This window comes from Carassius auratus, chromosome 29 (genome assembly GCF_003368295.1).
Source record: "Carassius auratus strain Wakin chromosome 29, ASM336829v1, whole genome shotgun sequence".
Classification (NCBI taxonomy): Eukaryota; Metazoa; Chordata; class Actinopteri; order Cypriniformes; family Cyprinidae; genus Carassius; species Carassius auratus.
The window spans coordinates 12,933,647-12,949,974 of record NC_039271.1 but is presented as its reverse complement, the minus strand read 5'-3'; the positions used below and the strand labels follow the sequence as shown (position 1 = coordinate 12,949,974).

Genomic DNA, 16,328 nt, shown 5'->3' with positions numbered 1-16,328 from the left:
AAGAATCCAGCCATGATTGTCAGCTCCATCATGTGGTTAACGGACGAGGACATCAGAGCTGCTACCCAGCACGAACCTGCTCCACTGGGAGTCCCAGAAGGGAGGATTTATGTTCCCCGGTCCCAGCGGCAATCCCTTTTTGGCTCAGTTCACAGCATACCGGCTCTGGACATCCAGGCAGCCAACAGACCATCTCGCTCCTCCAAGCTTGGTACTGGTCCCAGGATCTCATCAGGTAAATCCACTGTCTGTGCCAAGTCTTCCACTCCACGTCAGCTCCTGGCAGGCAAGTTGTTACCCCTACCTGCTCTTCGAAGTCCCTGTTCACATCTGGAAGTGACTTCGTCACTGACCTGCCCAACTCTGAAGGTAACACATGCATCTTAGTAGTTGTGGATCAATTCTCTACCAACTGTCCTGGAAACTGCAGAACATCTATTCAGCCATGTCTTCCACAACTTTGGCCTACCTGAAGATATTGTGTCAGACCGGGGTCCCCAATTCATATCCAGGGTATGGAAAGCCTTCTTCCATCTCTTAGGGGTGATGGTTAACTTATCCTCTGGGTACCATCTGCAGACTAATGGCCAGACTGAGCAGAAGATCCAAGAACTCGGACGGTACCTCCGGGCATACTGCCAAGAAGACCAGCACAGCTGGAACCGTTTCTTTCCCTGGGCCGAGTATGCACAGAACTCCCTTTAACAAGGTACCACTGGCCTCACCCCATTCTAGTGCATGCTCAGCTACCAACCCCCTTTGTTCCCTTGGACATTCCAGCTGTGGACTAATGGTTCTGAGCGAGCCAGAGAGTGTGGGACTCAGCTCACATCCACCTCCATCTCCCCTGATCTCCCATTGATGTCCTCCCCTGTTTAACTCTCCAGAGCTCTGGGATTTCCAGTCATCATATCATTGTCACATTACCACTTGTAAAAAAAACTGTTGACTTGCACTAATCAAACCATCTTGGTTTCTGACAAAATGACAGACAGTTTTTTTTATTTATTATTATTTGGTAAATGACAGATAACCTCTGAATATATATGCTCGACCATTAAGTTTCATAATCAAACACTTATTTATATTTAGTGCAGTGGGCTTTGTCTCTAATTTTATTTTACATATACACAAATACACACCAATATGACATAAATCTTGCAATATGGACTCGCTCTGAAATTAGCGAGAGGAAAGGGTGGGTCATCACACTAGTGACTTGAGGGGAAAACTTATTCTCCAAGGCTAGGGTCTGTCATCCTGCTGTATCCACTTTCACACGTACATACACACATGCACAAGTACCATTCCCTTGTGGGAAATGGTTTAACCCTCATCGAGGGGCCTAATCGCTAGAATAATCTCCTTTCTGTGTCCTTTGACCTTAGCTTGTAAAAGTAACTGCCTCCTTGCCCCCACTCTTTCTTGCCAATTAAGAAAGAGCCTTATCTCATTGTCACTGTTTCTCCCTGCCCCTTATGTTAGAATATCAGTGCAAAAGATGGGATATATACATATATATATATCAAGTTTAATAATTAGGTGTTTTGTAATACATGTAAGTGATATTAATAGTGATGTATGCCTTTTAGCAAGAACTGATAAAAAAATACAACTAGAAATAAAACAATGATACATGTGTAACGGAAATAAAGTTTAGAAGGAATATGACAATGGAAAGGTAAGAGTTTTTCACTGAAAATAGTTCAGAGATTTTAAGAACAAATGCATTCTGAGAGGGAGGAGGACAGACCTAGCCGAGAAGACGCAGCGATTGAACAGCGATTCATGGTATCCATGTGCTAGAACCACAGTTCTCCCTTGTGCAGTGATAAAGCAGCCCTCCAGCACTATGCATCTACACGTCTGGGGCTTTCCTTGCTTGTTGTGTAGTGAGCGTAGGTCCCACACTCTAATAGGGAGCAGATGGCATGCTATTTCACAAGTCTCGCCTTGGAAAAACATTCCTGCACATAAATCCAATTACAAATGAGCAGGTTTCTTAAATCTGGCGCGCTTGCGACCGGCCACAGATTATATTGGTATGGCCTGCACTTTCCCCAGATAACAATGTAATAGATACATACAAATTACACTGAAGCAAAAATAAACTGAACAATGGATTAAACAATGTTAGTAGGATAATTTTTTTCATCGTCATGGCTCAGTAAGGAATTTCCAGGATATATTTCTGAGGTATCTTCTCTTTCTTGCATAAGTTTGTCCTCTGGTCTCAAATGGATCAAAACAGGTCTTTACCAATGCTTATCACATCATGTATCTTAAAGAACTGACTCATTATCTATTGAAACAGGAAGTTGCAGTGAGACATAATGAAGGCCGGTACCCAAATCTAGTTTAGTTACATCTCACCTTATTTGTTATGATTCGTTACTTGTTAGTTGGAGGCAGGTGATATTACAAGGAGGTGCATCCTCAGTTTAGGAAACATTTTATTTTACAAACACTTGTAGTGCAAGAAGAGTCATCAATATTTCTGAACTGTTTCTAAATTCAAAATTCAACCGTCAACTTTTTAAACTATTTTGATTTCTAAAACTATAAAACTGTTCACTATAAGTAACGTTGCACCTACATGTCTACTAACTCTCATTAGAGTATTAGTAGAGTGTTAGAAGACTGGTAAGGTTAGGGTTAGATTAAGCTGATGTACTTGCAAAGTTACTTATAGTCAGTAGAATGTCTGTTGGGAGACTATGACAATAAAGAGTTATCAGATCGAACCGTCCACTAATACTCTGATGAGAGCTAGTAGACATGTATCATTATTATTGTCGACAGAATGTCCAAAAGGGACCATCAAAATAAAATGTTACCAAAGTTGCCAACTTAAAACGTGTCCAAAACAAAATTATTAGTAGTAATGAGAAGTAATGAATGGATCAGTACAGATCCAATGAAAATGCTTGATAGAAACTAAATCAGATCAGTATGGGTGGACTGATTCAATCCCCTTTGCTTACTATTGTCTTCCAGTTCCCGGTTTATAGTTTTGAAATCAAGCCCAAAGAAAAGACCCTGCCCTGGCCTGGAAAGGGTGGAGGGCTGGAGCCCTGGTGCTGTGGCAGCTGTGAGGTTGTCTGGCACCTCATTGCTTACTAAGCGGCTCCACGTGTGAGGGAATAAGCCCAAATAAATTGCTTTACCCTTCCAGACACACGGCCACCCCAGCACCCCGCTAAGACCGCTCCTGACTGGACTCTGAGTGGCTGCGTTGTCTTAAGTGGAGTTATTAGCTAGGAAAAGAGAACACAGAGGGAGAGAGCAGGCGACAGAAGAAAGCAGGAGACAGGTGTTAATAGATGTCCCACAGCTTTCAAAAGCCTCTCATGCAGGTCTGGGTGCTGGACTTCAGTTTAAAAGGCAGCAAATTACCTGGACCGCAGTTTGACCCCCTCGCCTTTCAAATACACTGGCCTCCACCAGAAAACGTGTGCTTGGACATAAGGGTGTAAAGCTGAAGGCCTACAAACAGATTTTTATTGTTAGTCTCACCGAATAAAAAGATAAAATACTGTATAAAATCATGGCCAAAAATATAAATGGAAACTACAAATATAACTGGTAATATATATTGTAATCAAAATTCAAAGTGGCTTCAAATTCAGTTTACTTTTGCATTTCCTAATTGTGCACACACAAACACTACATGTATATCATATTTGTGATATAATATACTGAAGGGTTTCTGTTTAAAATAGTTTGTTAAAAAGTTTGTTAAAAGCGAGCTTTACAACAGTCAACATTTTATTTTGAGATTTGTCGAAGCCTACTTATATGTTATTTTAGTTACACTATATTATAAGGCCCAAATATCACTATCAACTTACTATTAAGTATGACTTTTGTATCAATAAATTAGTTAATAGTAAGGTAGTTGTTAGGTATAGGGTTGGAATAAGGGATCGAAAATATGGTCATGCAGAATAAGGATAATTACACATAATTACTAATGCAAGTAAAATGCATAGTAGTTAATAGTGAGAATTGGTTCTTAAAAAAGTTTTCAAGGCAAACCAATTAAAGGCAGCATGACTTATATATAATCACTTAACGTAATGTTTATATATTGTTACATGTTCACCATTTGTGTGTACTTTTATGTTGTACGAGCAGCGTTGAAGGAAAGTCTGTTTATCCCAAGTCTGGTGGTCTCAGTGCTTCAAGTCTGGTTTTCCGGTGAATTGGTGCATCACTATACATTTACCCACAGCAGTTTACAGTGTGTTCAAGGCAGTGTGTTAACTGTATGTTCCCTGAGAATCAAACCTATGGTCTTCCATTGCTAGCACCATGATGCAGTTGAAGCTGTTTTTGGCTGACAAACAGTGTGTCTTCTGGCATTGTGGAGAGTTTATATCTTCTCAGTGGCAGTCAGTTGGCTTGTTCTCATGGGCTCAGTGACCAATTAGCCAGCACTTATCTCCAACGAGCAACAAACTTCCCAGCGGATCCTCTTGTTTGTCTTTTCCTCAGCAAATAACGCTAACCGTAGTTGCTAATCTCTGCAAATCTATCTGGACTGGTGTGATGGTAGGGGTCAAGGTAAACGAGCAACCCCAGCAAATAAAATGTGAGCTCCAAAGAGCCTCTTTTTTCAACGCTGCATACCTGGACTTTTGTTGGGATGGGAACTTGGATGGATGATGAAGACCAACAGATGTTCCTCTCCCTTAACGCTTTGGCAAGTAGATCCTAGCAAATGGGAAATGACCATTTAAAGTCTGGAGGAGAAGTCTGGCAGGACTAGGTCAGTATTTGAGAACCCTCTTTTGTGATAAACCATGTTTTGGGCTGCTCTTTCGACAAGAGAAGTGGCATTCAAATGAGTAAACTGATTCCAGACTTCTGTCTTCTACTTCCTTGTGTTATGTTATATCAGTCCAGGTCTGTCTGGAATCCTTAGTGCACAAAATGCCTAAGTTACATTTTTGGGGGTAGCAATGGGTCAGCTAAATCCAGGTTGAGCAAAGACCAGAGTGACAGTGTCAAGGACACAGAAAACACTCATACAGCAGTGCCCCATCTGTCACAAACATTGAATCCAGTTGCTTGAACACCAAGAGAAGATGCCACCGAGATGCAGAACTTGAACCAGGATAAAAGAGCATCTGTGTGCATAAATAAACCATCCCCAGGGCAGAGTGACTCCTCAGCTGAAACATAAAGCACAGAGAGATTAAACACTCAGGCAGCTGCTGGGCATCTCACATCGTGCAGACACTTTTAATAACCGTATCATGTCACAAGATCATTATCGCAATCAGTGCTTCCTGCTACAAAACACATTGTGTTATTGTGAGTCAAGAGGTTGTGTTCAGAAACGCTGATTCTACACAGACTCCATCCCACACCTGCAGATCCCAACAGAAGAGCTGCATACACACACACAAACTACCTTCTAAGAGACCACATTTTGGTTGAACTTTGAGCACAACGCACCAGCAAAGAAGTATAATATAAGGGTGACGGTTAACATTGTTTAACAAATTTTCAAAAGTGAAATCTTTGTAGTAATTTCAATAGAATTTACAGGAATTTCATGCAAATCCCCAGTGCAGGTTTCACATAGAGTTCAGCTAGTCAAACACAAATTTGCCACAATGACTAATGGAAATTCATATTAGTAAACAATGCTGTATTGCACAGTTGAACTTATTCCATAATTAATGAAATTTACATATTAAATAAAGCTGAATCAGCACTGAGCTGTCTTTAACTGAACAATGATATTATTTTATATTTACCAGTTACACTAAGTGGAAAAAGCGATATACTGTATTCTAGTTACACTAAGTGCAAATAATGATAAATCCTATTTTCACTTAAGTAACTGTATTTTTTTAGCAATAGGCTAAATGTAAATAGTAGTTAGGTGGCAGATATTAATACTTCAGTACTGTAGTACATTATAAAATATTATGCCACAACATTTTGAATTTAAATTTTCTTATTTATTTATGTTATTACATGGATGCCGCCTTATATGCACATATAAAAATGTTATATTACTATTCCCTGCTTCCAGTTCACTCACGTGTTTAAAGATGAAATGTAATGCCTGTTTCACACATAATCCATCTGCAGTGCATATGCAGTCCGTGTGCGTTACGTATGTGGTGCTGAAGCAGCACGGACTTGATGTGCATTTACACAGGACGCGTTTGCCATCCGCTACTCATCCGCGGCTGTTTAAGCCACAAAACATAACATTTGTCCATTATTTTGATATCAAATCATGTAAAACATATTTAAATTCAAATATAAACAACGTATTACTCATGCATTTGACTGCTGGGATTTATAATAAGTTGCTGAAACAAGCTGCAACACATTGAACACAACATTAGCCTACTTTTCTTGTTAGGCTATCACAAACATTTAAAATTAAAACTCACCACTGACAGAAACAGTCGACTCTCGTGCCTTTTGCATTTAAATCTTTATTACACTCAACCCAACGGGTCTTAAATACGTTTTTCTGCCTCTATAAAAGTGCATATATTATGTTGCCTTGTTTCTCTAAAGTTGCTCTTTTTCTTGTTTTAAATCTAGCCAAAACCCATGTGTTGCGTGTGAAACACAGTCTTTAATTAGTATACATTTATTGTGAAATGACCAAATTTCCGTGTCAATCCATGTTCATTTTTACCGCGAGCAATGCGCTGTCACTTTAATTCAGCGCATGCAGCACAGCAAAAATAGACTCGGTACGTAAACTGATCCTGGAACGCACTAATGGACCGCAACCGCATGCAGTGTGAACGCTGGAATCCGTTAACATGGGTGTGTAAAAAAATATGCAACGCATACGAACCGCAGAGGGATTATGGGCCCTATCTTGCACCCAGCGCAATTGACTTTGTACACCGACGCATGTGTCATTCCTATTTTGCACCCGCGCAAAGCGCGCTTTTCCCTCCACAGAAGCACGTCGCTAAACTAGTGAATGAACTTGCGCTCCCTGGGCGGTTCAGCGCAAAAAAGGAGGCGTGTTCCGGCGCAAACAATCCCTGGTGCTATTTTGCTGTTCCATTAAACAATTGCGCCACTGACCAGAAAAAACCTAGTCTAAAGTCAGTGGCGCGTTGCGCGTTGTTCATTATGCTATTTTAAGGGCGCATGCTTGACCATAATGTATAGAGTGCACAACGCGCATACACTTTGCTCATGTAATCTACACAGATGCAACAGTTATTTTTGCAAATCATAAACTGTTACACTAAAAAAAAATATTAACACATGAGATGACGGAAATCATTGTGGTGTGCCACGAAGATGTGAAAAAATAGGCATAAATCTAGCTTACAAATTATTCAGGCTAATTGTAGTAATTAAGTGGCAAGACATATAGGCTATGTAAGGACATCTGACAAATATGTTTGTCCGTCAAGAACCAGGAAAAAAATCGATGAAACAATTGTGGCTATTTCCTCCCACGCCTGTTTAACCGACGCAATTTTGGGTGGGTTTCTCCCATCCCCATACAACACAACTTCTCTGTCTTTCACTGCTCTTACAAGAACATCAGTCTCCTTGGCTGTGAACCGCTCTTGGCGTGCGCCTGGTAAATACGCCATAATAATAGCAATCCATAATGGAACTTGCGCACCTGCTTTTAAAGGGAATGTTGGATGACGCTCTGATTGGTTTATTTCACGTTACGCCCAAACCACACCTATGAATAATGAAGCTACTTCAGACCAACCCATTTTAGATTTGCGCCGGGCGCAAGAGCCATTTATCCCGCCGGGAAAATAGCAACAGCGCCGAGACCCGCCCACAAAGTTACTTGCGATTCGCGCTTTGACACTTGCGTTTCAGATCGTTAAAATAGGGCCCTATGTGTGAAACAACCGTAACATGGAGCATGTTGCCTTGTGGGAAACAGTATCCCATGCAGTGTCTTCAGATGCATAATACAAAATACTGAAACAACTGGTGGAATTGATAAACATATTATTTTAGCCAATAATGTGATTAACAAATTAAAAAAGGGATACTTCTACCCAAAATGAAAATGTTGTCATTAATCACTTACCCCCATGTTGTTTCAAACCTGTAAAAGCTTTGTACTTCTGCCGAACACAATTTAAGATATTTTGGATGAAAACAGGGAGGCTTGAGACTGTCCCGTAGACTGCCAAGTAAATAACACTGACAAGATCCAGAAAAGAAAAGCATCGTCAGAACAGTCCATCTGCCATCAGTGGTTCAACCGTAACATCATGAAGTAATGAGAATACTTTTTGTACCAGAAGAAAACTAAAATAATGACTTTATTCAACAATTCATCTCCTCTGTACATCCCTTATACCACATTGGAGAAGATCCGCTGAACGCAAACTGTGTATGCTCTTCTGTGTCAGCCGTGACACAAGGATGCCCTGTTTTCTTTCAGATCAAAGCGTAAATAGACATAGAAAAACGTGTCCTTGTGGCGCGACTGACAGAGAAGAGCGTACGAAGTTTGTGTTCAGCAGGTGTTTTCCAAAATGGCGCTACAGTGATGTGGGGAGAGACAGAGGAGACAAATTGTTGAATAAAGTCGTTATTTTTGTTTTCTTCAATTACAAAAAGTATTCTCGTCACTTCATAACATTATGGCTAAACCACTAATGCCAGATGGACTACTCTGATGACGTCTTTCCTACTTTTCTGGACCTTGACAGTGCAACTTACTTGGCGGTATATGGTATAGTCACAAGCCGGTTTTCATCCAAATAATCGTAAATTGTGTTCTGAAGACGAACGGATCTTTTACGAGTTTGGAACGACATGAGGGTAAGTGATTAATGTTCATTTTGGGGTGGAGTATACCTTTAACTTAGCTACAAGCTGCTGCAAAAATGTTATGTTTTGTTCTTTTGGTGGCTCATTCATTGAAGAGGTTAAGGTTAAGGTGATGTTTAATAAGATTGTTTCCTAATTAGCCATTAGCAATTATCTAGCCAGCACACTAAGTTTTGAGACAGCCTTTATACAGCATTAGAGCATCTGTAGTTTCAGTGATGGTTGAAAACTTTGCTTCCCCTCTCTTTCCCTCCTTTTGGCTTGGTGGTGGGGTTCAGCCGGACATTACACACATCTGTGAGAAGTTATTGTGTTTGGCTGTGCTGCGTGCGGCGGCCAAATCACTTTCACAACAGACAGCTGGACATGAAAGGACATGAAAAGCAAGAGCGCTACCAGACTCCCGCTTTCAGAACGCGTGTCTCAAATGAGTCGCAGGTGAGTCAGTCGCACAGTTCAGGGGGCCTGTGGAGTTTACAGCTGCTGGTATGAACCACCCATGTGTGTGTGTGCGTGTGTAGGGGAGTGGGCATGAATAAGAAGAATATCTAAAAAGCAATCTTTTTATTTCCAACGACCCACCCAGAAGAAAGACTTGGCATCTAAACATTCCTGATTGTAGTGGTTTTTCTCTAGAAATGACTGCAGGAGAGAAATTGTTTACAGCACCTGGAAGTTCCTCTACATCCTCTGCAGTGCATGTGTACCAGCCAGCTCATGGGTGATTCTCACGAAATGTTGCTTTCAAATATTGCTTTCAAATAAAGCTAACACGGTCGCCGTGATTTTGCCAAGTAAGACATGTTCCTGGTGTACTTGGTGAAATTGCGCTCGCCAAGCGAACACATTTTCATATTTTTGCAAAGTGATTATTAACAGTCATGCACAGTTATGTGGAAACTCGGAAATAAAATTTTGAATAGATTTTTTACTGATTTCTCTCATTACCGCAACACATTGTGCAATTTGCAGCCTAATATATTTTATTGGCACTTGCCATATTTCCAAAATGAAAAACCTGAAAGAATGTAAATATGTATTGACTATGCATGTGAATTTACAAGCAAACTATTATTTTTCAATTTTATTAATTACCATTAAATAAACTCCTGTTGCAGTAACAATAAGATAATATTGACTAATATTGAGCTATAAAAAAATGAAAAACACTTAATATAGAAAATACAGTAAATGATGCACCATGATGGATTCAAATTCAACCAGTTTTAGTTTCTAGTGGGTTAGGGTTACAATGAAGACAGAAGCATGACAAATGTGACTGGAAGCACACAACCTTTAATTCAGTTCAACTAGACTGTAACATTTTGCCAAGTAAAACTAATGCTAGATACTATTAACACAAAGTAGACACTAACTCATGCAATAAGGGGTGCTGAAATTTCCTAAAACGTGCTGTGAAACAGACAGCTGTTTTCTTGGATATCCGGAATCTGTCTGGAGGCGTTCTGGAAAAATAGCAACCACTGTCATTCCATGAAGCATCAGTGGAGCCTTTATAATGGAAATAAAGTGGCCTCCCATCTAATAACCAGAAGAGATCAACATACAAACAACAGTTTATTCAAAAATAATTGTTTGGCATTAAAGATTTAACCCCGCCGAAATTCAACCACTAACCTAGAAATACCGCTCGCAAGAATCTTGAGGTTTGGTCCTTTGCTACTTTTTTAGTCCCCATAAATGCCGACAAACCAACTTCAAACCTTTAAAAAATACACTTTAGGCTAATATCTCTGCTGGAGCAAAGTGCCACAGACATGGTGTTCTTGCATGCTAGTCAGACTGATTTGGCTGCAACCACTAAGATGTTTTGGACTTGAAAAATGCACATCGAATGTGCAACAGCTAGAATGTTTCAAGAGGAAACATGCCGTTTTAATACAGCTAAACCATGTTGTTGTCAAAATCCCTGGAAGGAGATAGAACATGGCTGTGGATGGCACTTGTGAATTATGTCCAGTTGAAATATGTGCACAGTGAGCATGTTTAGATTTTACTGTGCACTGTGCACTTTTGTTTATGAGTTCAGGGTCGACGTGGTGACAAGGGAGGAAAAACAAAGACACGTTCCATTCGAGAGCCACCATGTCTAGTGCGTTGTGAAACAAGGCCTTGTAGAGTCGAAGAATGTCCAAAAAAAAAAAAAAAAAAAAAAGGATAATAACAATAATAGAAAAAAATTGGGAACAATAGAATACCAGGCAGCAAATTAAAATGTAATTTATGAATTTATACATATTTAATTTATAAATGAAAATTGAATAAAAAAAATGCAATTATTAAATATAATTTAATTAATTAAATTACCTTAAATCCTGAGAGCATTTCTGAAGAGTCCCTATGGATATGCACATTGCATTTTAAACTGGTCCCTTAAATATTACTCTGAAAATCACATATAAATTCATTCTATAAATGTCCATCCATGATTTTGCTAGTGCCAGACAGCACATTTATATTTAAATTTGTATTATATTTATATATATATTATTAGATTAAAGCAATTATCAATAGAAATACAATTGCTATATTGCTGGAACCTCGCACTAAACTGCTTTGCTCTTGGAAAACTTTAAAAAAAATGACCTACAATATCAGCCTAATCTCCTCCATCTCATGCCTGCTCACCGACACTAAGTCCCCTTTTTTTCACACCAAATCCGATGCACAATCAAATATTTATGGTACTGCTTTATAGTCCACAAAATATTTGACATTTCTCCCTTTAAGCAGGCAGCATTAGAAGACTGACAGCTTTAATAATGTCTCAGCCGTTAATATTACAGCTTATTTCCTCCCTCCAGTCTGTAAAATATGTAGTTTTATATCGTACGTGTCCTTTTAAGGCTTCTCCCAGCTGTTTCGCAAATATAAACGAGCTTTTCAATTAAACAAAATCACTGTGGGAACTGTAAATGAACTTATTTGAAACTGAAGAACCATATGTGAGCTTTAACATTCTCATAGTATATCACACATCACAGAAGGAGACCATTTAATATTGGTAATAAATGCACGAACAGCCCAGTATATCTGAACGCTGCTGGTTTCACATTCAAACTCAAGGTGAAACGCTACTGAAGCCTTCAATGTCAAATCAGAGTAAGACAAGCAGAGCGAGTGAGCGAGCGCATGTGGCGATGGAGACATAGAAAAGCGATGGCGGTTAGATAACATTGTGTGAAAATATCGATGGCTTTCGGCGATTTGTGGGCCGTGTTGTGGTTGGCTCGGTCCGAGTTCTCGCTGATGACAGAAGAATGTCACATGAGAGCAGAGAAACTGCAGACTCCCAACTTCCCTCTGACATACATGGGGAAAAATGTTTTGGCACCAGGACAAATACAAGTAAAAAAGGGATTTTGGAAGAGAAGAAAAACAGAAATCTGTCATGGTCAAAACAGGCAGGACACAGCAACACTCACATTGATGATGACGTTTTTATTCTCAGTATACTTGAATGTGAATTTTAGACAGTTCCAGGATTACAAAGAGTGGGCTTTCTTAATAATTTCTGCCTTCGATGATTATTTTTACTTTTTTAATCAATATAATCAAATATACAGACTGTCTGAATCGGGCAAATCAAGATTGAGAAAAGTCTTATGAGTGTATCAGTTGTTCTCATTCATCTGAGGGTCACGGACTAGAGAAAAACAATGCTAAACGCAAATAATAAAATCCTATTAAGCATAATCTTGCATGGAACTAAAGGTCAATGCCATATTCCATTTTATGTGAATGAAAACAGTGTTGTGAGGGATGAACAAACAGTTGGTTGTAATGTCGTATACCTTGGTGTTGATCATTCACCCCCCCCCCCCAAAAAAAAAAAATCGTTAAAATGTAACTCAATAAATAAAACAAAAAATAAATACATTTTATTGAATTTAATTACAATTATTAAAAAAAATATATTATGCCACATTTAAAAGACTGTCCGTCAAAATATAAGCTTTTAAAAAGTAGGAGAAAAAGCTTCCTATGTAAAGTAGTTTGTAGGTGACGTCAAATATCTTGGCGTAATTTAATTTGTCGTTTTAATAGAAGCTGTTTAACTAAATAAGGCCAATGATAGTAATTTCAAATTGTTCAAAACCCTCAAAAACTATGCATGGTGATTTTTATTTTATTGTATTATTTTTTTTTAAATACAACCCAGACTATAAGCCTATTCAATGCAGGTTACGTTTGGTATTATTTGGCTCATCACTTAAAATCAGGTTCCTGAAGCAAAACCAGATGCGAACCACTGGATGACTGTACAGTTAAAGGGGACTGAAAATAAGCCCACGGAAAAGTCCTCCTAAACCCTCGACCGAGGCAGACAGACAGCCAGCCAGGAGCCAAGTGGAGACAGCGGGAACTTACTGATTACTTAAAACACACTGCACACTATCAGACAATACCAGAGATCAAAACCCACACAGACCACGAGAGAGAGAACCAAAAGGTGAGGCTCCTGAGGTGGCCCGCATCAGAGCTCAGTCTACAGGAAGTTAAACGAAAGCCTTGTCTGAAGAACTAAGTTGCTAAATCTAATTCAGTATTTCCTAAGGAATAATATGAATAGATCTCATATTTCCCCTAAACATCTCTCTTTTTGATATTCTAGAAAACACTTTCACCTCTATTGAGGTATCCAGTAAACAATTTCCGCCAGAAGCTGGAGACCCTTAAAGCTTTCAAATACTGGTTCCAAATCAGTTTTGACATTGAAGGTTAAGGTTAGCTTGGATCGTCAGGATCGGGATACGTCTTGCTTCAGCAGCTGTCGCCTCAAGAAAAAGGCAGTGCATGTTAAGATGAGGTCACATTAGCAAGATTTCAAGCGAGATTTCACAAAAAAAAAAAATTTACCATTAGTTGTGCTGGAAATTAACACGCGTAATGCATAATCTGGAACTGGAGAGGCTTTCAATAATTTGTCATTCTGACACAGCCGATTAACTACCTTTATGGTATTTGTTTATTTTTATCATACACTGATTTAATGCATGCCACTTCTAGAATGCTTGCCTGATTACAGCGATGAATCATGGAAAGATTTCGAGAAGAATGGCTTTTCAACGCAAGCCAAATCCACAAAGTCCAGTCATGTTGTTTTCAGGTGCATTAGCAAAACCGTTTCCTGTGTACAAATGAAATGATGCATGAAGTAGCAGTGATGTTGCTCACTAGAATTCACTTTCCATCCCGGGTTTGATGTAGTGGGTCTTCATGTCTTTTAATTTCCTGTTTGTCTATGCTTCTAAAATTAGAAAGAACACAATGATGGTAATCAGTGCTGACGGAGACCCGAATGAGTCTGTACCTGTATACACAAAACCAAAATCAATGCAAATAAGGTTCAGCGGTCATTGATAACTTGCAGAAATTATTTGTTTGCTTTTAATTAATCATCATAATTCATAATCAATACAATATTGAATATACGGGGCATTGGATGAGCATCAGGCATCCTTCACTTCAAAATAAAAATTACTTAATTAACTGAAAAATAACTGAATGTTGAATAACTGAGTATTATTTAATAACTAAATAGAAAAAAAGACAGAAGCTTTGCTTTTTCACAGACATAATATTCATGTAAGTTATCATATCTCTCCAAATGAATTTTTATCTAAATTTAGCCTATTTTTTTTTTACTACGATACATATTTTTATATATAACTTAAACAAAGTATCAACAGAAGTAGTAATAATAGTAAAATCAATAAAATTATTAAAATAAAAGGCAAAAGAGATCCAGTCGGGATATTTTAATGAGACAGAAGGTTCATTTTTATAAGATCAGAATGAGTGATAAGGGTCAGATTGCACACTGTGATATTAATTCACTTATTTTTATATGAATCCATTCATGTCAAGGCACATTGACAGGAAAGAAAGGCTGACAGAGCTCTGCCTCTGACATTAGAGTGAACAATGACACACCAGAGACTCGTACACCCGAAAGACGGCACGACCGGGGGCAACATTTCTTATAAAGAGTGTCTCAAAATATCTGTAAACTTTAGATCATTTCCTTCCCACCTTTCTGAGTTCGCCAGATGAAATTAAAGTGTGGGAAATATTAACTGTCATAAATGCCTTTCACCCTTTAGCATCTGCATATCCACACACTTACATTAAATACAGCACATAAAACTCGACATTAAACATACAGCAGAAAACTCTTAGCTCATTTAAAATAACTTAATCTAAAATAAACAGCTAATGCACCAAAAAACAAAAAAGAAGCTTAACACACACATGCAACAGCGGGGTTTTCTCTTCATATTCACAGCCAGGACGCATAACTTTGCGAGCTTTTAGGTCGGTGTGAATGGGCTGCCTTTTAAAAAGCCCTAAATAAGAACCAAAGGGCCACACGACCTGCTTGGCATCAAGTGCAAAGTACAGCAAGACCACACACAAGGGAACATTTGGCAGCAGTGCATGTTTGAAAAGCACCTAGGGGCGGATAAAAATCACTGTGTGATAGCAAATACGGGTACGATGGAGAGAAGGACTGTTCACTCGAAACAGCGGTCAGAAATGAAACCGAGATTCCCGAGGCACAGAGGTGGAGACCACTGGGAAAAACAAGAGGCTTTTGCATTGGTTCACAAGCTAATTTGTCCTTTTTTTCGGTAATGCGCTGCAGACCACAAACAAGGCTGAATTTTGACTGGACCCGAAGGGGTCCATTAAAGATCTCAGCAGGGCAAACGTGACGAGGCCGTAAAAGTCGCATATAAACAGTTTGTAATACTGAGGAATTAGCCGTGTAAATATGTTGAAGGCATCACACCGGTAAAGGGCGGAACTTTGGTTGGCAGTGTTGTGACTGGATCATTTGTTTTTGTTTTTGTTTTAAAAAGGACGTTCTTCATTGTGAAGTGACGATGAGGTGTCAAGGTCTGCCCACCCAGGTAAGACTGCCCCCCCACCCGTTGCTCACGTGGAGAGAGTCTGACCTCACGGGTCAAATGTCAAAGGTCGTTGCTCATTTATCATCTCCGACCTACTTTGACCTTAAAGGCTGTGAGTGATCGCGGCTTGGGTTTTGTACTTGGGTCAGAGCCTCTCCCTCCATGTGCTGGGCGGTAGCGTGGGAGTCCGGATGGAACGATCATATGTGCAGCTGGATCTGGTACGTTTTGGCATCGTTAAGGGGGTGTGGCATCTCCATGCTGAGGTCACGAGAGACAGTGTCCTCGTCCAATCAGAAGCCAGAGCAGCGGCAGCTGCAGCATGACCATGGACACGACTGATGGACTCAGACCCGACGCTCCACCGCAATCCTCGTTCTTTTCCTGTTGACAATCCAACAAGAGAAAGCCAATAAGTCTGCTGGGGAACTAACGGCGTGAGCACAGTGTGCGAATTACCATAATAATGTGAAGTAAAACTTTATGTCTTTGCAAACTTGTAATAAAGCGCACAATTAGAATTCCAGATGGGAATAAAATCCCATTGATTTTCTCCATAGAAAAAATATAAGGAAT

At 39.4% G+C, this 16,328-nt stretch overlaps 1 protein-coding gene across 4 annotated transcripts in view; it reads right to left on the bottom strand.

The window, feature by feature from the left end:
- Positions 1-13,781: 13,781 nt before the first annotated feature.
- The window catches only part of cacna2d1a (calcium channel, voltage-dependent, alpha 2/delta subunit 1a), a 69,728-nt gene continuing 67,181 nt past the window's right edge, over positions 13,782-16,328 (bottom strand). For all 4 annotated transcript variants that reach the window (XM_026209654.1, XM_026209657.1, XM_026209656.1 and 1 more), the window contains one exon: positions 13,782-16,136. In XM_026209654.1, coding sequence (XP_026065439.1) covers positions 16,100-16,136 — 37 coding nt within the window. In that variant the 3' untranslated portion in view covers positions 13,782-16,099. The remainder of the gene's footprint in view (positions 16,137-16,328) is intronic.